This window comes from Aptenodytes forsteri, unplaced genomic scaffold (genome assembly GCF_000699145.1).
Source record: "Aptenodytes forsteri isolate BGI_AS27 unplaced genomic scaffold, ASM69914v1 Scaffold415, whole genome shotgun sequence".
NCBI lineage: Eukaryota > Metazoa > Chordata > Aves > Sphenisciformes > Spheniscidae > Aptenodytes > Aptenodytes forsteri.
The window spans coordinates 1,560,151-1,583,116 of NW_008794745.1; the positions used below are offsets into that span (position 1 = coordinate 1,560,151).

Below are 22,966 nucleotides of genomic sequence, written 5' to 3' on the forward strand. Positions count from 1 at the left end.
ACTGCTTAGCAACAACTAAACCATCGGTGTGTTATCAACATTATTCTCATATTAAATCCAAACCACAGCACTGTACCAGCCACTAGGAAGGAAATTAACTCTATCCCTGCCGAAACCAGGACAGTAAATTATTTTTTAAGCCAACTCTGAAGGCCACTAACAATGAGATTTCAATGGTATTCACAGAGAAGAGGGTATCGCTAAAGAAATGCTTTTAGAAACATCAAAGTAAGAAGGAGCCCCTGTTGCATAAAGCACATTCATAGATGTAACTTTAACCTCAGGAGTGCTCAGGTCAAAGCCAAATATATATATATATATATATATATACACACACACACACACTGTGCATCATCATGCTCTGGTTAGAGGAAAGCTAGGAAAGGTGAAAGGACTGCACAGCAGAGGCAGAAGAAGAAACAGGGCTGATGACCTTCGCACCCAAAGCCTTTATCAGTGAGCCGAGTCACTTTCCCAGTGCCCTCTAATAAAATGAAAGAGCGTAGTGCCTATGTGAAACGAATCACTGGAAGGACTGGCACTAAAACAAAAACGCATTTGAATTTCTTTTGAATTCTTGCAGTAGCTCTCCAGCCTCAAAAAGCCATTTGCAACACCCCATAACAACAACAACAAAGCAGATCATTACGCTAAGGATCTCCTAAGAGCTTTAGCTTTAAAAACTGCATCCAGGAGAGCATCATCTGGCATCCAGCCTCGCCGAGAGCCAGAAGATGCTGAGGTCCGGGAGGAGCTGGGGGTCCTGCCAGGCTTTGGGAAGCCAGGGTTTTGATGACCTGTTCCCCATCACACCGAGGACTTCCCTCACTTCAAGCACTTCCAGCCTGCAAACACCTCACCCTGCGCTACCTCCGGCCGCCCGCGAGAAATTTTCCAACAAGGCAACAGGCTCTAAATTTCATCAAAAATAACCCCATGCCGGTTTTATCGCTGTTAATGCAGGGCAGAAGCAAGCAAGCCAGGTGCACTGTCAGGTCTGGCTTGACCAGCTTTGCCAGAGACACAATCAAATCCTGGGCTTGTTTTATTTGTAACAATAAATTTGTTATTTACGGAATTCTCAGGTGGTAGCAGAGACCTCAAACCACCCCAAATCCGGCTTAGACCTGGAGACTGAGAGGCCACAGTGGAGCAGAACCGGTGGGACACAGGCTATTTTGGAAGTGCTGATCCCATCTTGTTTTTAGAAGAAATAACCTTGGCGGACGCAACCCACGCTGGGAAACCCAAGGGGCGAGGGGTTTGCAGCTCTGCTCACAGCATGGCTCATCCTGCCTCAACACCAAGCTCACCCTCGCTCTGCTCCTTGAATTAGCACCGGTCCATGGGATTATTTTTTTAATTTAAGCCCCCAAGCAGGTTTCTAGGCAGCTCCTACCCAGGCGCTGACACCCACATCAGTCCTATAGCGGTGGATGTGCCTGGAGACCCACGGAGACACCTGCAAGGCTCGGTCCTGGCAGACGGCTGCGGGGCTGGGAGATACCCCATCCTGGGGACAACCCACCAGTCCCCTCCTGCCCCAAACACAAGCCCAGAGCATGGCCCCTTTTGCTTTTAAATTCCTTCTTTTAGAAATTACTCTCCGAGCTGTGCTCCCGCCCAGCAAACGGGACTGATGCTCCCGAAGGACATGCCCTGCGAAAGCTGCTGCTCCTCATGCAAGGAGCATCCCCGCTGGGAAAGCCGAGGCAAATGGGGTGGCTCAAGGAACCCAACTCAGGTGGCATTTGAAAATGCCACTGGCTTTGGTCCCCTTGTCTGCAGCAGCTGCACGCGAAGAACCAGCAAAAGCCGCTGATATTTCGGCGACACGGGGCCGGTCCCCTCTGGCAGGGGGTGGGCACGAAGGGGGTGTTCAGGGCTGGGTGGAGCAGCTCACCTTGTTGAGTTTGTTGGTTTTGGGGAGCGTCTGGCTGACGTGCAGGTCCGAATACCTGGGGGGTTTCCGCAAGGGGTTGTTGATATCGCAGGGCACCGACTCTGTCCGGACTAACCTTGCTGGATTAAGAAGGGAGCAAGGGGAAAAGGGGATGGAGAGGAGGGGGAGAGAGATGGAGAGACATCAAAGCTTCGAAGGAGTACTTGGGGTCACCCTGTGTTTGCAAACCGCTCTTGAATTGCTCTCCAAAGCAATCCCCCACGGCAGCTCCAGCCGCTAAAAAACCCCCCCCGGCAGCTCCAGCCGCTTGGCTCCTGCCCCAGGATGGCAGCCACGTCTTTCGGCCCCCCCTCCACCCAGGCTACAGCCAAACCCGCCCTGGGACGTGGGGGGCTTAAAGCCCCCCATGGTGGGATGCGAACCGCACCCTTCTCCCCCCGCCGAGGGGCTGCAATTCGGGGAGGCTCAGCAGCCATCACGGCCACCCCACGAGCCGGGGGGTCAGCCAGTATCAGGAGGAGGCACCGTCCTCTTCCTCGCCGCAGCTTTTCAGGGTGGGGGGGAAGGAGCCGGCTCAGAGCAGCCTGCTCTTGGCAGAGATGTTTTTTGGGGGGAAAGCCAGCCTGCAGCCTGGGGGGACTTGGGAACGGGCCGGCTGCAGGGCAAGGCATTTAAGAGCTTTTTAGGGAGGCTATTTCACTGATACTGAGGCCACCCCAAAGCCATGCTGCTCCTTGCTCCCGTGCTAAAACATACAGCGGGCAGCTCCGGCTCTTGCAACATCGCAGACCGCAGCCAGAATTCCCAATTTCTGCCCATCCCAGGAGCCCACCTGCCCCCGGCAGCACAGGACGCTGCTTTCCCTGCCTCCTGGTCAGGGTTTGCAGCAGCTTGGAGCATGACGGAGGGGTCTTCAGCCCCTTCCACCCGAATTTGCTGCAAGTGAGGGCATGGGGGCTGGAGTGAAGGCTGCAAAATTGCCCCACTCCGAGCCACAGCATCCCCACTCGCCTTGAAAGGTGCCACCAGCGCAATGCATTTCCCCGTGATTAAACCAATGAGCGTGTTTTTGGTGGTATTTAACACAGAGTAACAGCCTTAAGAGCCCAAAATTTAAGGCAATGGTAATTGGAAGCGTTTCCCTTAGGCGGTCACAGTCCTCTGGCCATCAGGGAGCACTCGGCCAAAATCTGGAAGAAAAGAGGTGGGAAGCGACGCCCGTCGTCCTGCTGCAAAGTTCTCCCTCCTCTGTGGATTTTAGGATGGGCTCTCCCGGAGGAGAGCTGGATAAGGCAGCTCCAAAAGCACCACGAGCATCCGCAGGGGCACGGCCGCGTCCCCATGGCAGGGACCCCCATGCACCGACAGCGCCGCGGGAGATTTCAGGTCCCACGCGTCCACCCTAAGCTCTCGACGGTAGCAAAAGGCTAAAACCTGTTGCACTTACCCCGTGCGGTGGGGAATCTGAAAAGAAAAGGAGGCAGGGGAAGGGTGGGTGGAAGTGGTTTGCAATGCAAATCTGCCTCGCCCCGAACGGCTCGTCTCCCTACAAGCGGAAAAAACGGTGGGTAAAATTTTCACAGAGCGCCCAAGCGGTTCGGGAGCCTCCGTCCCGCCGGCCGTCAGCGAGGGGTCAGGCTCCCGAATCGCCCGGGGGGCTTTTGAAAGTTTTACCTGGTGGCAACATCCACGGAGGCAGAAGGGGGAAGAAAGGCCCTTACCTCCACGGTGGATGATCAGCAGGTGACACGGAGGGGCCTCTTTGGTGCATTTGTTGTGGCACTTGAGCCTAGCGGGAAACAGAGAAAAAGGCGTGAGAAGCCTTCGTGAGGGCGAAGGGGGTGCGGAGCGTGACGGTACAGCCAAAGGGATGTGGCTCAGAGCAGGAAGCATCGCTGCAGACCGGGGACCCTCTCTCCACCCCGAAAGATGACTTGATGTAACATTTCGGTTGCGCACAGCCCCTGGGTGCTCGCTGCCTGAGCGGGCCCATGGGCAAACCCTCCCGGATCCCTGCAATCCTGCAGCTTGCGCTCGGGAAGACCCGTGATTCCCAAACTGCCCGCCCGGGCTGTGGGCACAGGAATAAGAAGCGGTACAGGATGCACGTCGTCGGAGCATCGGGGCTGCTGGCTGGGAGGACGCAGAGGCTGCACGCCCTTGGCAAACGAGAGCCACGGTGGGTGCCTCTGCCCCGACGGAGGGGCGCAGGAACCCCCAAACCAGCCCTGCCTGAGGGGGGGGGGCTGCCCAGCTCCCCCCTTTCTCCGCCGGCTGCAGGGGACCAGGCACCCACCAGCCAGCTCCAAGATGCCCAAAGTTGTAATTTCCACCAGCCTCGGCTGAAATAAAAGGAGCAGAGACCCGCGCCTGGGGGAAAGCCATTTCCCCCTGACCACCATCCAGCGCTAATGCTGCTTTACGCTTAATTAAATTCAGGGGCAGCGGAGGGGAAGGAAGCGGCTGCCCTGGCCCCCTTTGGCTCCCGATGAATCTCTGCCATTGTGCCCTCCCTCCTAGCTTTATTACCAGGACATTTAACAAAAATAATGAGAGCATTTATGGCAACGTTGAATAATCTGCAGAGCTTTGCCTGGTTTTGCAGAGCCGGGGCAGGGGTCTACGGAGGGCTTCACCCCCGGGTCATGCATATAGGCATAAGCAGGCCCCCACTGCCCCGAAACGTTCCCGTTCATTCTTAATTAGGGATGGAAATGAGTCCCCAGCTCGCGCTCTGCCGCGGCGGCCCCGGCGGAGTGGGGAGAGCCACAAGGGAAAAGGCAAAAAGGAGGAAAGGATTAAAAAAAACGAGGGCAAAGGATGAAAAAAAAAAGAAGGCAGCTACAAGTCAATGGCCTGGGTAATGAAAATTCAGGAGCCGTGCATGTTAGCTTTTATTACAAAGCCGTTCCTAGAGGGAAAGGCAGAGATTAATTCAGTATTTGAGGCTTGGAGGGGTTTGGGGTCTGTTTGTTTGTTTTACCTGCTTGTTCCCCTCCTGTTTCTGGGGAAAGCAGCGCTGGGGCCAGGTGGCTACGGCAAAGCCGGCGAACCTAAATACTTTGCGTTCACCCCAGCTTTTTACAGCTGGGGAATTTCTTTGCTCTTTTCTGAGCGGCTGCGTTCAGCTCTGGGGCCCCCAACATAAGGAGGACATGGATCTGTTGGAGCAAGTCCAGAGGAGGGCCACGAAGATGATGAGAGGGCTGGAGCACCTCTCCTATGAGGACAGGCTGAGAGAGTTGGGGTCGTTCAGCCTGGAGAAGAGGAGGCTCTGGGGAGACCTTCTAGCAGCCTTCCAGTACCTGAAGGGGGCCTACAAGAAAGCTGGAGAGGGACTTTTACAAGGTCCTGTAGTGATAGGACAAGGGGTGATGGCTTTAAACTGAAAGAGGGTAGATTTAGATTAGATATTAGGAAGAAATTCTTCACTATGAGGGTGGTGAGGCACTGGAGCAGGTTGCCCAGAGAGGTGGTGGGTGCCCCATCCCTGGAAGTGTTCAAGGCCAGGTTGGACGGGGCTCTGAGCAACCTGCTCTAGTGGAAGGTGTCTCTGCCCATGGCAGGGGGGTTGGACTAGATGATCTTTAAGGTCCCTTCCAACCCAAACCATTCTATGATCCTACGACTACAGGCAGCAGGACTGACACACAGTCGGAGCCGCAGCATCGCAGGGGCAGGTCCCAGCATCCCTCCTCCCACACGGGGACCAGCCCCGGGCAGGCACAGCAGGCAGGTCTTGCAGGCAGCAAAGCCTCCAGTTGCTTGAACGTTGAATGCAATAGGAATCACCACTTCAAAATAGATATAATTTGATAATATCACTTCCAGAAAACCACCAGCAACTGCAGAGAAACCAGGCATTTCTCGTCCAGGTTTAAATCCCAACTCGCTAACTCATCAGCATTTAATCAACGGCAACAGCGATCGTTATCCCTTCATAGCTCCGGCTAACTCAGCTAACCGCAGATGATTGGCGTATTCCCAGCACCCATCCCTAGAAAAGGCAATCGTGTCTCCAGAAGCAGCTTTCCTAAATGCTGATGGCTGCACGATACCGTGTAAGAGACGGGCTGCCCCGGATCTAAAGCAGTATAAGTGGCCCCAGCCTCTGCCTCGCTATCTTTTTCCAGTCCTGCCTGATTTTATGGCCAGCGCGGTCCCTCTCCTTTGCATCGCAGTTTAACTACGGTTTGGGGTGGGTTAGCTCCTCAGTGCCACAACATTGCCAGGAAACAGAGGGCCGCAAGGCTTTTGCTGATGCAAAAAATAGAGGATACAGCCCAAGGCTGTAGGCAAAACCCATCTGACGCCCAGAGCTACCCCGCAGGCAGGCTCTCGTCCGAGCCGCTCGCCACCCCCGGTGCAGCGCATCCATCCCCCCCACCTCCTGCAGATAATTCCACACGTAACCCTATAACGTGGGCATCTAAAGCCAGGCCAAGGACGGCAGCGAGCGGGGAGGCTGTCAGGATCTGACTCAGAGCTCTGGTGCGAGCAGAGCCGAGGTCTGGTGGGCAGCATCCTCCCCCAGGACCCCGCTCCCATCCCTGGCATGCAGACCCGACCTCAGCCCCGTTTTGAGGGGTTCCTCACCCAATTTCATGTCTCATTACAGCTTCCTGCAAGGATGAGCTGGCGAGAGGCTGGCTGGTCTCCCCACGCCCAAGCCCCTGCTCAGCTCCAGCAGCAAAATCCTAATTATCCCCCTCGCAACATTAAGGAGCGACACAAACAGCTCCAGCGCCACAACGTACTTGCAGTTTTTGCATTTTAAGCCAAACAACATTCCCTTCCCGCAGACGGTGCAGGTCTGAGACATCCAGTACTTGGTGGAAAACCTGCGGAGAGAAACACGGAGAGTGGCCGGGGGGAGACGAGGCTGTGCCGCCCCATCCGTGCTCCTGCAGAAACATCTCCCGAGCCGTGCCTTATCTACCGAGCCCCGATTTATCCTTTCCTTGCTGCCCTCAAACACTGCTGCAGGTACCGAGGCGTCTTTCTAGGGCTGCCAAAACACAAGTCTGAGCCCCCGTTTGGTTATGCAGAAGGGCACAGCCTGCTCCAAAGGGGTCCAAGCCAGCCAGGATGGGCATTAGCCACCGGCTTCGCTGCGGCTCCCCAGCTCTGCCCACCCCAGACTGCGGCCAGAGCCCCCAAAACACCTCCCTGCCCTGGGGACCCAAGTTTTCAGCCCATCAGAGAAGCGTCTCCCCCATCGAACAGCAGCACCGAGGCTATTTCTAGTGCTTCTCCTTGCGGTAGATATGGAAGGGCAATAATCCAGAGATGGGAAATTTGCTGAAGGTTGGCAGGGTCACGGACTGTATACAGCTGTTATTGATAGCAGCTCAAGCCTTATCTAAACCAAATCTGAACTGAAATGGAATTTAAATGGGCTTCTAGGACAGCGCAGCCCAGCATGGGAAACGGGAAACAACCCTGAGCCCCCTCCCCCGAGTCCCGGACCAGAGATGGAAAGGGAGACGCTCATCCCCCGGCACTGGGGGGGATTCACCCAGCGCTGCGGCAGGCTTGGCGTACCTGTGTTTTATCGAGTTTCCTAGATCTCGACGGGGGATCTGCGGGGACCAGCGAGGCACTGACAGCGTATCTGCGGGGAGAGGAGAGACAGGGAAAACCATCAGGCGGCAATAAAGGCGAGAGCAAGGGTTCAAGCTTTTGGGGAGGGAAGCAAAGGACGCACACAAAAAATAGGGTTTGCCTAATATTTCCCCGTAGAGATGTCCTGCTGGGCTCCCTTTCTGGAAAGCAAGAGGCCTCTGGCTTTGTGCTTGCCTCTGCGTGGAACCAGGGTATCCTGTCCTCCCATAACAGCCCCCAGCACCCAGTTTGGGCCAGGGAGAGAGGTGGGAGGCGCTGCACCCATCTGCACACAGAGCAGGGTTGCAAATCTATCGGAGCCACCTCATGATGTCCAAACAAGAAAGGGAAAACGAAGCCAAAACGGCAACTGCATCATTTATTAATAAGACATCATGTCTTGCGGTTGCGGCTGAACAAAAAGCCAAGTGTCAGCCACCTGGAAAGCAATTTAGCTCATGTTCAAATAGAAGAGCAAAGTAAAAAGCAGCCTTGGAGCTCTCCTTCTAAGGGAAAAGGAGGGAGAAAGAGTAACAGGACCTTGGCCGGGTAAGGAAAAAGAGATAAGTTCATTAGCGCCAGCCGGAGCGGGCAGGTAATTAGCAGCACGGCCATGCCGGCACTGCGCTCGGACTCCATCTCCTGCCTCAGCAAGAGCAGAGACCCTCATCCTCCTCCTGTGGGCATGCACGAGCGACGGGAGAGGTCCTGCCCCGTGGGATGCTCAGCCCCCCGGGGGGATCAGTGCTGGGGATTCAAAGGCTGGATTTTCAATAAGGGATTCGAGAGGTTTCCCGGGCACAAGCAACCAGCCCCAGCACAATGCGAGCCGAGCAACGGTGCGGAGCCGAGCGGCAGAGCCCAGCTGCAAGCCCGGCCGTTTGCTCAGTATGCCAGCAAATCCCTCGCTAAATACGCTTTCGATATTACCCCTCCGAGTGGGGAGAACCACTGTTTGCTTTAATATCCCATTTTAATATAGCGGGCGGCAGGGTGTTTTAATTGTGCTCTCTTTCTGAAGGTTACATTTACATGCTGCTTCCCGTGCGAGGCACCCATTGCCGGGGCGGCTCGGTGGTTGTAAAAAGTCCTGGGAGCATCCTAAAACGCATCCATCTCCAGTACCTCCTGCCAGCAGCTGCTCCAGCTCCTCCTCTTACTCCGCTACCGCAGTCCCGATCCCTCCTCGGGCACAGCCAGCAATTAAGATGTCAGAGGACTACAAAGTCAATTAAGGTAATTGCTGCCCCCAGCCCCAGGTTGGCTGGTTTACACCAGCAGCATGGCAATATTTTTGACCTGTGCTTCTCACCAGCCCTTGAGACATCCCACCCCAGGCTCCTGGACCAGCATCCCTCCCGCTACCCCAATATCTGCAACGTCCCAGGGATGTCCACATGCCCCGGAGATGATGCTCTAAAGAGTGGGACCGCTCCATGCACAAGCACTATTCCTCCCTAAACGTCATTTTCACATCAGTAAATCACATTACACAAATAAGTTCCGCCCCCCGCCTCAACACCGGTCCTTGATGAACTAAACACACAGGCAAAAACAGCTCCTCTCCCAGAATTAAATTACAACCTCTGCTTTATCAGCCACAATTTATTTCCACTAACTTTCAGCTGGCCTCAATTAAATCCTGCCATCCCGGGGAGGGGGAGAGGGGACATAGGCAAAGACGGCTGAGCCTTTTAATTACTTTCTAAATGTGCTCACTGCAAAAATGTATTAAAGTGTATCGGGGATTTTAACCTCCTAACAAAAATGAGACCTACGTGATTCACGGCTAATTATGTTCATTAGAGGGAGCAATACAGGAAGGATCATGGCGTTTAACAATAGACCTGCCGTTTGCAGGAGGGGAAACAAGCAAAGCGGGGCAGGAGGGCAGGGGAAGGTGCCCCACTACGGCAGGGAACAGCCCCGAGTGTTTGGGGGGCTTTGAAGTTAATTAGTGATTCTCCCCTTTAACCGGTGCATACGAGATGCTTGCCTGGAGGAAAAGGTGTTTCTCCCCGTGCGACATTAAATCAGGGTGATGCCCAAAGGGAAGGCGGAGATGAAGCAGCCTTCCCCCGGCACAGGATGAATATTCTCATCAAAAACCCAAAATTGCCACAACTGGAGGTAATTGCAAGAAAAAAAACCCCTCGTGGCCATGGGAGCACGTCTCGCCGCTGCGGGAGGGCCAGGCTTTGTCGTAGGGACCCCGTGATGGAGGAGTGCCAGACCCGAGGCGCTGCGGCTGCCCCGATGGCACCGGGATAAGTTGACCCTGGCGAGCTTTGAAGCGTGACAGCCGGCTGCCCGCCTCCCTCCATCCTCCTGCTGCTGGCAGCTCACCACCCCGCGCTAATGACCCTGAGCTGCCCCGCAACGATTGATGTCTCCTGACCTCCTCTGCCCGGGTGTCAGTCATTACTTGTATGTTTATCACCAGCAACCTCATCTACGGCTTGCAAATCAGAGCTCTTCTAGCCATAATCCCCCTCGCACAAGTGTGTGAGGGCAGTTTTAGGACTTCCCCCGCCCTCCCTCCTCTGAGATGGTATTTAATGGGCACGGGTGTAATGTCCCAGGGAAGGATGCAGCTGGTACCCACCGAGCAGCCCAACGGGGCCCCCCCCAGCTGAGCATCTACCCCTTTCCTGCCTCCCCCATCACCTGGCTCCCCAATGTCATGACGCTGCCCGATCCCACCCAGCACATCGATCCTCACAGAGCGGCACGGACCCCGCAGCCGGGCACCCGATGCCAGGGGATGCCACCCTCCACCCGAACACCCCAAAACCTCCACACTTTCCTTCGCCGCAGCATTGTGCCGGCAAAGGTCATGGCTCCTGCTCCGCGCGGCACAACTTATCCTTGAGTCAACAGCCCGCGCTTGACGGGGATCAGATGTGCCAGGAGGAGAGCAGGGAAGGGGGGAAACTGCCTGGGCGGAGGGTGACAGCCGCCTCCGGCGCGTCTCTGAACGCCCTTCTGCGCCTCCCCGGGGGTGAAAGGAGCCTGGGACAGCCGCCGCTGGTCCCTGAGTGGCACCCGCGTAGGTGACGGGGACCGGGATGCTGCCTTGGCTGTGACGCCCTCCTCGCCCCTCGCCCCACGCGTGCCTCAGAGGTGACGGGGACCGGGATGCTGCCTTGGCTGTGACGCCCTCCTCGCCCCCGCTGCCATCCCAATGGCTCCCTGGCGCCTTTCGGCTGCCGGTGCGGATGTTTCCCCTTCGCTCCCCGGCTGGGAGCCTGGGCATCTCCTGCATGGAGAAGAGCAGCCAGAGCTTCCCTATGTCATTTATTTTGGGTTTCCACCCTTCCTGGGCGCAGACCAGGAGGGCAGCGATGGCCGCAGCAAGCCCCAACACCCCCAGTGAATACCCCAAGAGCATGACCGCTGTGCTGAACCACACCGATGGGGACCGTGTTTTGGCATATTCCCCTTCTTCATCTCCTGGCACCTTTCCGGATGCCCAGGGAATTGGTGTGAATGTGTTACCCATCACAGCGACAGCCTTATAAACAAACCCTCCTCCTCCTCCTACAATAAACAGTGCCAGGCGACGTTCGCATTATGAATGGGACGGATAAAATCGATGGAAGTGAACTTGGAAAGCATCCCGGGATGAATCACTGCGAGGCTGAGGAATGGCCAGGAGACTTTGCACTTGTCCGTAGACGTCCTACAGACCCACATCTACCCCAGGCAGCCACCGTAGCACTCCCAGAGCCGGCTCCCCGAGTCCCCTGGGGAGATTGTGGGGAGACACCGGGGTGCAGCCTCCTCCCGAAACAGTTCAACAACCACCTAGAAGACAACCACAACAGGGCCAGCATCAGGTGTATCTCTACCACCCCACCCCCAGGCAGAAATCACAGCCCAGGGGCCATATCACGATGGCGATGGGGGACGCTGGCAGAGATTACTGCCCGCATGGTCCCAACTGGGGAGCCAAGTGCACCAGCAAGCTGCTCCGCAGCAAAGGGTGCACCCAAGGGTGCAAAGTCCCTCCACGAGACACCTCGGTCCTCGCTTTAGCTGGTTTTAGGACCAAAATAGGCCCTAAATGGCCCTATTTTGATATAGGATGGGAAAGATCCCCGAATAGCTCAGCTGCAGCAGCAAAGGAGCTGCAGCAACACTTGGAGCAGCAGCAGTTTCCCCCCCCAGTGATATAAAATCCATGCAGGATTCAAGCTAAAAAGGGAGCCAACCTGCCTCCTCCGTTAGTGCACGCGGCAAATATTCTGTACACAATCACAGCCAGGTCCAAACCCAGCGACGTCCCCGCTGCGGGTGGAAGGATGATCCGGTGGGTTAGAAACAAAACCTCAGCCCTTGCCAAGGGGATCATCCAAAGCAGCCAAACAAGGCAGAGCTATCCTCATAGCATCTCTCTAGTAAGAAAACAGAGTCACTTTATAATCCTGGCAGTTCCTCTTTGCAGCGTGACAATCCTATTTATACAGCCGAAATATCATGTTCGGTTGCTTTGCTGGCTTAAATACTCGCATTGTGATTTTTTTTTCCCCCCGGTTTGCAGCCTTGCAGGGTCAATTAGGCTTAGCCAGACAAAGCTGCATTCTTTGGCTTCGCACAGCGCTGCCGGGGTAGGAAACCCTCCGGTGCCTCGCTGCCAGCTGGAGCGGCCCGATGGTGAGGCAGCCAGCTGTGGCCAGATGGGGGCTGCAGCTCCGGAGCTCCCAGCCGGGCTGCCAACACGGCCGTGGAGTGCTCGTACCATGGCTTGTACTGGCAGCAGGGCAGGTTCAGGGAGGAGAAAACCACTGATGGTCACAAAGAAATGATGTCCCACTTGGGAAGTCCCCTGCTGAAGGCGGTTTGGGCCGGGACGGTGTTAAGGAGAAGTCTCTTCCCACGAAACCACCCCCGGCATCGGGGACGGGATGCCTGCAGAGAGGGGCCATGGTCTGAATGGCACTGACTGCTTGCACACGTGTCCCACGGCACCTTCAATGCTGGCATCACGCTTTCGGGTCCCACCTGGTCCTTTCCAGCAGAAAGGCTGGATTTAGGGCTCCCGAATTCCCAGCGCAGGGCTTGATCCACCGGGCATTATCTTGAATCCCTCTCCGCCAGCCATACCTACCCAATGCCAGCCCTTCAGAGGGCTCTTTCACAGATGGTCAGGGGCTGAGGAAGCGCAAAGCCTTCTGGTGGCATCTCGGCACTTGCCGCTTGCTTGGCCATCACTGGTTGGCCACCCAAGCCCTAGGTAGGCACAGCCAGGCTGCTTCCCAGGGCAGAAGGTCAGTGCCATAAACTGCAAAGTCCTTGGTCGCAAAGCCAAGAGGAAGAGCCAGGACCGGGATCCAGGAGAAGTGACCCACCAGGGACACGGCCAGAGCAGCACCGAAGGCAACTGTGGATGCAACGGAGCTGACATACAGGACTGGGCTGATGCAGAGGGGAGGTGGGCATCACTGGAGACCACATTAAAACAGCCCTGATAGGCTCTCCAGGGACAAGACAAAAGCTTTGAGGGGTCACTGCTCATAACTCCATGTACCAGGGGATGCTCCATGGCTCTTGTCGTGCTCCCAGGCCACAGAAAAAGCCTCTCCGCTGTGTGTTGCGGGAAGGTGTTCAGCAACACCCGTGCATGAAGAGGCCTCACACGCAGCTTCAGTTTGTGGGCCACTGGGGACAGGCGATGGGTTTTTCTCTCCTGGTACACGCAAGGTCTTGGATTGGGTTGCGCTGGCTGCTCCTTTCCTTCTGCAGGGTTGGACACCAGCTGGAGGAAGGGCAGCAGCAAGGACATTCCCCGCACAGCCACGTGCCCAGGTGCTCATTTTTCTGTCCTAGCACAGCAAAGTCACACGCAGCCTTTTTTTGTCCTTCCCTTCCACCCCTTTTTGTTTTAAATAGTCCAGGATGGAAACGACGTTGTTGACCCATGCTGGAGAACGTCAAGCAGGTGACCTGAAGGCACACGGTGACAGTGCTCCGGCTGGCCTTGCAGCAGGGAGAGGACAGGCAGTCTGAAGGCACACGGTGACAGTGTTCCGTCTGGCCTTGCAGCAGGGAGAGGACAGGCAGAGGCCACAGTCCAGGAGCAATGCCAGCCACCTCGACACCCAGATAACAGAGACACAAACAGGACCTACTAGACATGAGCCTTTACAATAAAAAGGAGAAGATCCAACCTGATTTCTGGGTGCCTGTAGCCAAGTCACGGGGTGTCGAGTCCTAAATTCAAAGCAACAACACGTCCCTGGCGGTCACTTGTTCGCCAGGAATGAGCAGATGCACCAAGAGAGGGTCCTGGATGCAGCCAGACAAACCATCTTCTGTCCCTCAGTCACAGGGCTGGGCTATTTCAGGGCCAAGCTAGAGTTCAAGGGCACCCCAAAAGTCTTTACTTCCCCCCTTCTGCTTCCCCTCCAAGGGCTGCTAACGAAAAATCAATTCAAAACCAAAATTCACAGGGATCCTGGCCCTGCGTGAAGGGGACTTCACCCCTCCAGCAAGATTTGTGCTGTAGGAGAAAGAGGGTCCTTCCGCAGCTTGCTGCCAGCCCTCATGCTCTCGCTCCACGTCTGCAAAAATCCATTCCCATCAGGGCAAATTGGCTGTTAAAAATAAGAAAGAAGCATCCTAACCCGCATCCAATCAGGACCAGAGATGATTCAGATGGGAGCACGCTCCTGCCACAAGCAGCAAGACGCGCTGGCTGTTGAAAAGAGACCATCGAGAGACAGCCGGGGAAAGAGGGGTCTCGCCAAGGGCTCGCCGGGCTCCTCTCCCGCATCTCAATTTGACAACAGCAACATTTTTTTGTTTCAGTGCTTAGGGAAGTAATTCCACACCAATCCAGAGCATCCCAGGTGCTGCTGGGCTGATCCCACAAGAGAAAAAGGGAAAAGGCATTTTTCTGTTGGGGTTTTATGAAAGCTTAGGTACCCGTGGTCATAGGGATGGGATGTTGTGGAGAACTTGGCTGCCAAACTGCATCCGTGCCACAAGGATGGGGACGGGGAGGTCCTTGGGACGCGGGGTGGGCGTGATGCAGTGGCTCACACCCTTGGTGAGCCCCATGGAGCTCATCCAGCAGCGCATGGGAAACCCATTGCACTCAAAAAGCAACAAGAAACAGTGACACCCCAGGAGATGGGACGAGGTGTGAGCCCCAAACCACGATCAGCGCTTCTCATAGGACCTACAAGCCCTGGTACGGGGAGGTCCTTGGGACGCGGGGTGGGCGTGATGCAGTGGCTCACACCCTTGGTGAGCCCCATGGAGCTCATCCAGCAGCGCATGGGAAACCCATTGCACTCAAAAAGCAACAAGAAACAGTGACACCCCAGGAGATGGGACGAGGTGTGAGCCCCAAACCACGATCAGCGCTTCTCATAGGACCTACAAGCCCTGGTACACCAGCGAGGCGAGCCCCAAACCACGATCCTTCTCATAGGACCTACAAGCCCTGGTACTTTGGACCAGCGAGAACGGCAGCGAGAGGAGAGCCGGGGACCTGAGGATACGCGAAGCACCGTGTACCGGAGCGAGGAGAAACCACCCAGGTCCCATAACAGCAACGCAGGGCATGGAGAAAGCTGCAGAGATATCTACTCCTCCCTATAAATAACTCTGCCTCTGCACCGCTTGGCATAACTCATCTTCTCTCCACAAGTTAACAAACCCTGGTGTCAAGCTCCATTAAACCCCATCTCTCTCCCCACGGGGGCACGCTCAGCACCCGGCTGCCACACGCAGGATGCGGCCACTCTTCCCACACAGTTGCAAACCGGAAAGCAAACTTGGAAGCAGACAGAAACCCGGGATGCAACTTGAGGACAAGGCCACCGGTACAGAAATGATGCAGAAACACAGGAGAGCTAGAAAAACTACAGTCTAGTGGGATTTTTTTTGCCTTGCATCAAATTTTCCCCGCAGGTCCCCAGGAGCGAGGGCCGCTGAGTGCATGGACGCTGATCCTGCAAGGACCAAATGGTTTCACTGATGCTAGAACCTTTCAGCAGGGATCAACCAGCTGGTGCAACCAAGCCCCTCTCTCCACGGCTCACGTCTAGCCCAGAAAACAAACATTTACAGCAGCCAAGAAAGTTGGAGGGCCGAGGGAAATGAGAAGAGACACCTCTCCAGCAGCGTTAGTCACTTGATAGCCCATCACTTCTCATTGCATCACATTCCTGCGATGCCACATTACATCAGGTTATCACACCACGGGATGTAATCCAACGCTGATGCGTGAGGAAACCTAATGCAACTAGACACGGCGGGGGTTTGCTGGGAATGGGTTTTATTTCTTGGTTTCTGGTCTGCTAGTCCCCATCGTTCTGGACTGCAAGTTGAACTCAGCCGATGCCACGGGGGAAAGAGCAATGCAAAAATACCCCTCGCTCCAGGCAAATCTGCTGGCTGTGCCAGTGAGAGTCAGGTGGTTGGACATCTCTAGAAATAATATCACCTGCCCGCAGAGCTCCTGCCAGGTCCCACTGTCCCCAAAGCCAAAGAAAGGGGAGCGAAAGGATGCCAGAAATGGCTCGATGATTCTTCAGTGATCCCAAAGAGCAGCTGATTGGTAAGAAAGAAGGAAAGAAGAAGGAAAGAAGAAGGAAAGAAGAAGGAAAGAAGAAGGAAAGAGGAAAGAAGAAAGAAGGAAAGAAGAAGGAAAGAAGAAGGAAAGAAGAAGGAAAGAAGAAGGAAAGAAGAAGGAAAGAAGAAGGAAAGAAGAAGGAAAGAAGAAGGAAAGAAGAAGGAAAGAAGAAGGAAAGAAGAAGGAAAGAAGAAGGAAAGAAGAAGGAAAGAAGAAGGAAAGAAGAAGGAAAGAAGAAGGAAAGAAGAAGGAAAGAAGAAGGAAAGAAGAAGGAAAGAAGAAGGAAAGAAGAAGGAAAGAAGAAGGAAAGAAGAAGGAAAGAAGAAGGAAAGAAGAAGGAAAGAAGAAGGAAAGAAGAAGGAAAGAAGAAGGAAAGAAGAAGGAAAGAAGAAGGAAAGAAGAAGGAAAGAAGAAGGAAAGAAGAAGGAAAGAAGAAGGAAAGAAGAAGGAAAGAAGAAGGAAAGAAGAAGGAAAGAAGAAGGAAAGAAGAAGGAAAGAAGAAGGAAAGAAGAAGGAAAGAAGAAGGAAAGAAGAAGGAAATCGCGAGGTTTTTGCCTTGCAGGGGGCCGGGAGGGGCATGGCTGCGGGGATGCAAGCAGGGCGAAGGAGCTGCCCCATCACACCGGCACCCAGCGCCTGCAAACCAGTGCTCAGGGCGGACGGTGAAGCTGTCCTGGTGCTACTTCCCACCCCGGTGAGAAGCACGGCATGGAGGAAAACCTGCCGGTGCCGGGGAGCTAGATGGGCAGGGAGGGGTGTTGCCTGCAAACCCCTTCTTCAGCCAAGAGCTGAGCAGTAAGAACAACTGGAAGAACCCAAAACGAGCCAAAAAGACCACGTTTTGGGAAAGCAAACAAGGGAAAAGTCTGGGGAGGGGAAGGTGGCAAAAAGCCAGCCTGGATATGGAGTTGGAGGAAGCTTTTAGCTGAGTAACAAGAGGCAAGGGGAGCTCGCCCTCCCCACGACAGCTCTTGGCATGCAAATAGCTCCCAGCAGCTGCCACGTGTTTTCTGGGAGGGTTTTGTTTAGGCTGAGTGCCGCGCCTGGCTTGTAAAAGCTTCAATTCCTGCAGAATTAGTCAGGGCACCGGTCTGAGATCGGGAAGTAAGGGTCAGGCTGTTTCTCCCCAGCCAGCAGCAACGCGCTGGGTGAGCTCATCGACCCAAACCCACCCATCGAGTCCCACCACCAGCATCTCCTGGAAGAGGGCAAACCACCCCGGGCAGACCCGCAGGCAGGACCGGGGCCGGCTGCTGGGATCAAGCTCCGTTGGGTTTGCACCAGAGCTGTCTGCGTCGGGGCCGGCTTCACCCAAGACTCTGCATCGGCTCAAAACCCTGCAAGCAGGAGAGGTCTGAAAAGCAGCCCCCGTGCGTGAAGGTAAAACCACGGCTGGATTTACAAAAGGAGCCCTTGGAAAAGTCACTCTCAAGTGACAGCCAGCCAGCGGCACCAACCCAGGCAGCACAGAAAGGCTCTCGGCTTTCCCAAATGACGGTGGCCACCTTCCTGCACCCGTGTTATTGCGATAGGGGAGCATATCTGGTTGCATAAACCAATATTCAATATGACAGTGGTTTTGTATATATACAGACATATATAACCAAGTTTCCAGGCTTATCTTTGCCCAGAAGCACCCACATATCTCTAAACGCTGATGCGAGGCACCTGCCCGAGGGCTGTGCTCACTGCACAACACTCGCCCAACGTCCTCCAGACCATCGATGCACAGGCGGACGCCCCGAGTTTCCCACGGTCACATCCTCTGCTTGGTATCAACCATCACCCACCCCATGGAAGGGGGACCTGAGGGGGCCACTTGGACTTACTTGCTGAGAAGGTGGCTTCGGTGTGGACAGGAGGGGTGGAGGGGAGGAAAGGCGGGTACCCCACGAAGAAGGAGCGCAGGGAGCGCTCGGAGAGGAGCGGGGAGCGCTGCGCAGGGATGTTCTCGCAGCTTCCCACGCTGTTATGGATCTTGAGGTTCAAGGGCTTGTTCTTCTTCTTGACTCTGGAAGGAAGAGGAGAAGAAAAAAGGAGAGAAAAGTAAAGGGCAAGAAATCGGGGGCGGGGGAATTTGCTCACAGGCAGGGAGGAGGGGGTGATGCACCGAGGGACTGGTGGCATCCGTAGGATGGCTGCTCATGCAGGGAGATGTTGCACGGCCCCGTGAGCTTATGTGATAATTAGACCTGTATCCCTACAAGAACTTTATATCCTTCCCCATCATCAAAAAAAGGCAAATTTCATTAAGGAACACGTTGCATTCGAGAGCTCTTCCTCCTGCAAAACCCGGCTGAATAGGGTCAGTTGGTCCAAAAGCCCCATCACCCCCAGCCTTGCTGGGCCTTATTGCAACCCCGAAATCACCTACTGCCCGCCAGCCCTCCGCAGGGCTGCATCACCCCTCAGTGCATCAATCCGAGAGATTTCCGACGCAAACCCGCCTGCGTGGACCTCGCTGATGGTTAAAAGGCCTGCTTGCGGTAACGTCCGAGCCCTCGAACATCTTCGCGCAAGACCCCAGGTAACTGCCTTGTCCCATTTGGGGCCAGGAGGACTGGATGTGCTGCTGTGCCCGTCACGGCTCCTCTTTATACCGGCTCAGAGGCTGCCAGCACAGGGTAAGGCTTGCTCTCCGAGGCAGCCATCACACAGAGCTCATCCGCATCCCAAAACACCGGCCATTACTACCAGCCCTGCTTCAAATGGGGGAAACAGAGGCATGGAGGGATTACGGAGCAGATTCAGACCGCTTGCTACAGCACCTACAACGGACTTAGGCACTCGCGACGCTGCTAAACTCGAGGGATGCTGCTGTCTGTGCGGCACAGCAGCGCTGGTCCCGGCTCCCTCCTACTGGGAGCGAGGCACTGGCACCCAGATCACCAGCACTCAGCACCTGCTCCAATTTTAATGTCATTTAACGTCACCTACACCCATTTTAGGGCCCAAGCAGTTGTGTATGACTGAGGGGTGGACTGCAGCAGAGCGTGTCACCCAAGGCTAACGCTGTGAGTGGCCCCAGTAGAAACCTGGGGAATATCTCACCGAGGCACAGGACCGTGGTGCGGACAACCCTAAGCACTGGGGAAGGTTCATCAGAAATGAAATGCTGCAGAGCAGGGGGGTACAAGACACCCACCCCTCACTCATCAGCCCATTTTTCCACCTGCCTTGCACTGCGACAAGGACCAGCCATCGCTTTGGTGGCTCAGATGGGCCCAAAGCAGCACACAAACCTGAAAGATTTGCAACGGAGACTGACACCGGCAGCTCGCAGGGGCTGGGCTGCAGGTTCCTGGCACGGCTAAGCCTTGCTGGCTCAGCCGCTCCCGCCCTGGCCACATCGCAATAGTGCGAGGCAGAGAGGAGCATCATCTGCCCTGCCCCAAAGCAGCCTCCGGGAAAGACAGCTCAGCCCTTTTGGAGATTTGAAGGGTTTGGGGCAGAGATCCCCATCCAAGCACGGAGCGGGCAGTGCGACAGCTCGCGGTCTTCAAGGACCATCCTGCCCTCCCAGCAGCGCAGCTCACGAATGGCTGGAGATGGTTTTCTCGCAGGTGACACAGTTAGCACCGATGCACAACTGAATTACAGCCTTTAATTCAACCTGCTGCCTTCAATTCCTGTTATATTGTTATAATTAAGGCAAAACCAACGCGGGAGCAGAGGGAGAGGCGAGCAAATCACGGCACTGCCGCGACAGCAGCGGCTGAGCCCATCCTGCCGCAGCCCGGGAGGGAAACCTAGAGCATCTGGCCCTGAAACCAAACCAGAGCTGTGCAATGGCACGCAATGCCAGGCAGCGCCGGGCAGCGCCGCGAGTTTCCACTGGTACAGTGGAAATCAGGAGAGTATAAACCCAGGCACGGCTCCCTCTCGAAGCTTTCCTCTTTGTGTCCGACAGCTGCTTTCCTGCAAACACCTATACACTCATCCGCAGGCACCGGGTCCTGCTCTGCTGCCATCGCTCCAGTAACGTCCGAACTCGGGTGCACCTCTGGTTGACACCCGCTCCTGCCTGCAGGCGAGCCGTCCTCCCCGGGGCCACGCACCTCCTGCTGCCCCGGGCCCCGGCAATGCCCAGGCCCCGTCACGCCCAGGGGCATCTGGCCCTGCCAGTCGATAGGAAATGATCGTGCCGCACTCACCAGCCCGCTTTAGCAGAAGAAAATTAAACCGCCCTCTAATAAGCTCATTGTTTCCTCGCACAGGAAAAGCTGCTGCTGCCTTGAGGGTGGCTGTAATGACTTCTTTGGGTGCGCTGGGCTCGGGGATGGGGCGGATGATTGCCTCCAGCCAGGGCCAACAGCACAACCCTCCTGGCTTGGAGCCCACGGGGGTCCGATGCACCAGCAGCCCCCCCCGGGCGATGCCCTGCCAGGGGGACCTGAGCTGCCCCTGACCCTAAACCCCCGGTCTTTAAAGCAAATCTGCAAAGCACCAAGGTGAGGAGAAGCCTGGTGTCCCCCAGAGCTGGTCCAACCCCTCCGTTGTTGCCGCTTGATCCCAACCCAGCGGCACAACCACGACGTCTCCGCCAAAGCCCCCGGCGCAGCTCCCCCAGCGCGGGCATGGCCCCAGCTCCCCGCGAGCTCGGCCCCGGCACTTGGCCCAAAGCGCTTCCTGCAACACAGTGATTAACCACTAATCTCATTTTTTTCCACCCATAAATCAGTTCCAGACCAAATATTTACTGCGAGCATCATTTCCTCGCCAAGCAGGGCTGGTGACAGCTCTCATTATGAGGAAGGATGAGTGATTTTGGACAGAGAGATATTTTTCTCTCCCTGTTTCTTCAGGAAAAAAAAAAAAAAAATTAATAAATACACACAAACACCATGATCCGGCTGGGTGACCGGCAAAGGGTTGGCTGCCTGTCTTGCCGTGGCCTCGACCCCTTTCCCTGTCCCAGAAGAGGGGGAGCAGGGACTGAAGCCTCCCTGCCACCAAGGAGAGGAGCGGGATGCTCCAGCAGGAGCATCCTCACCCCTGGCAAATCCCCTGCTGCAGGGGGGGATCACAGGGACAGGGTATCCTGCTGCAGGCACCCCCAAAACTGGGGACAGCAGTGTCCCACACCTGTTAGGGACCCCTGAGGTGACCCTGGGGTGCTGGGGGACCGAGAGCAAACCTGCACCTTCACCTCCCCGGGTGTGCACAAGCGCTCGGTGCTCCCCCCCCCCAAGCTTTGAGTCCTTCTCGAACAGGCTGAAACGGCAGCTTGCCCCTCCGTGGGAGAGCAGTGCTGGGGCAGGATACGGCCACAGGGCTCACAGCGTCCATGGGGAGCCCAGGAGGAGCTGCAGGGCCAGGGCAAGCACGTGGCTGGCTTGCAGAGGACACGGCTGTCGCCTTGCTGGCTTCCCCCTGGTTTTGCCCCCGACTGGCAGCGGGCATCCCAGCACCGTGCACGGTCAGGTGGTGCACCCAGGGAGCAAACCCCGACCCCGTCCTCCAGCAAAGGCAGCGGTAAATACTCCAAAAGCCGGAGGAGGACGGGTCCTGCAAGCGGCAGAGGGCACAAACAACGAGCTGCATCAACATCCCAAGATGCGACGCAGTTCCTCTGCTTCTCTGCAAACTCCTCTTGGCCACTCCAAAGCAGCCCTGAGGCCACGACCACCAATTTGGGGACAAGACACCCAGGGTGCCAGTGGGGCATGGAGCAAACCCCTCCCTGCTGTGCAAACCAAGCCCCGTTTGGGGCTGCTTGTGCAAAAAGAGGGTCAAATACCGCCCTTGCTGCATGGGCGAGAGCAGGGGTGCAGGACGAGGTCGGCCATGGGCACCACATAAGAGACTTGCTGCCGTGGCGGGGGTCACAGCCCAGTCCTCACCAACCTCCTACACCCACCCGTTTGCATTGCAGCATCCCAGAGTGAAATCAGGACGGTTACCCTTGGCCTTACACCGGCGGTGCTCGCCCAAGACCAGCCATGGCCGCAGGACAAGAACCATCCCCATGGGAAGCATCTCCTCACCCATCAGGGCGTCCTCCCCAGGGGCTTTGGAGAGGGCTCCGAGGGAAACATTTTTGGGAATGCTATTTCATAGAATCATTTAGGTTGGAAAAGACCCTTAAGATCATCGAGTCCAACCGTTCAGACCACCCCGTGCTCCTGCACCACCCATGCTCGTCTCAGCCCATGGAAGGAGCACCAGGACGGGGACGATATGCCACAGCCCCCTCCCCATAACCTACCGACAGGAGACTCGGTAAAACTCAAAGGGCTCTTAGAGGGATGCACTTCGGCCGGTGACTGTGCCAGCTCGGTGCAAGACGCAGCCGCCACCCTTTGGGAGAGACGCAGCTGGGGCTGCGCCAGCCCGGCTCCACGGCAAAAACCTTTCCTCCTCCACAAGCACTAAGCTGCTCCTAAATTAGGCTTTTTCCGCTCCGGGAGTGAAAGGTCTCTCGCTTTTCAGGTAGTGAGCGGAGATAAGGGTGTAAATCCCCTGGGCAGAGGAGGCTATACCTCCTAACCTCTGCCGGCCTCAACTTCCAATTCCCAGGAGCGGTTTCGCCCATCTCTGGCCAACATTTCCATTTTCCCTCATTTACCCAAGCCAGCATCACACGAGGGGGGGAAAAGCGTGTGCTGGAAATGCATTGCGGTCCTCCCAGCCTAAACCCCCCCAGCACAGCCCGGACCCCACACCCCGGGGGCGGGAGGAGCCCCCTCCTCACCAGGCATCACCTTTCTGCCGGGCTCCCAAACCCAGCAAGGACAGTGGAAGAGAAAAAGGGGATTTTTTTAATTTTTTTTTTTTTTAAAAAAAGGGGATTTTTAATTTTTTTTTTTTTTTAAAAAACAAGGAAGAACATAAGCTTAGTTCAATTTTCCACAGGGATAAAGCCCCGAGACACA

At 55.8% G+C, this 22,966-nt stretch overlaps 1 protein-coding gene across 1 annotated transcript in view; it reads right to left on the bottom strand.

Moving 5' to 3' along the window:
• KSR2 (kinase suppressor of ras 2) overlaps window positions 1–22,966 on the bottom strand; it is a gene marked incomplete at its 5' end in the record, with an annotated part of 97,929 nt that overhangs the window by 35,619 nt on the left and 39,344 nt on the right. The window contains 6 exons of the mRNA XM_019470685.1: window positions 1,904–2,022; window positions 3,351–3,449; window positions 3,625–3,692; window positions 6,661–6,744; window positions 7,448–7,517; window positions 17,921–18,102. Coding sequence (XP_019326230.1) covers window positions 1,904–2,022; window positions 3,351–3,449; window positions 3,625–3,692; window positions 6,661–6,744; window positions 7,448–7,517; window positions 17,921–18,102 — 622 coding nt within the window. The remainder of the gene's footprint in view (window positions 1–1,903; window positions 2,023–3,350; window positions 3,450–3,624; window positions 3,693–6,660; window positions 6,745–7,447; window positions 7,518–17,920; window positions 18,103–22,966) is intronic.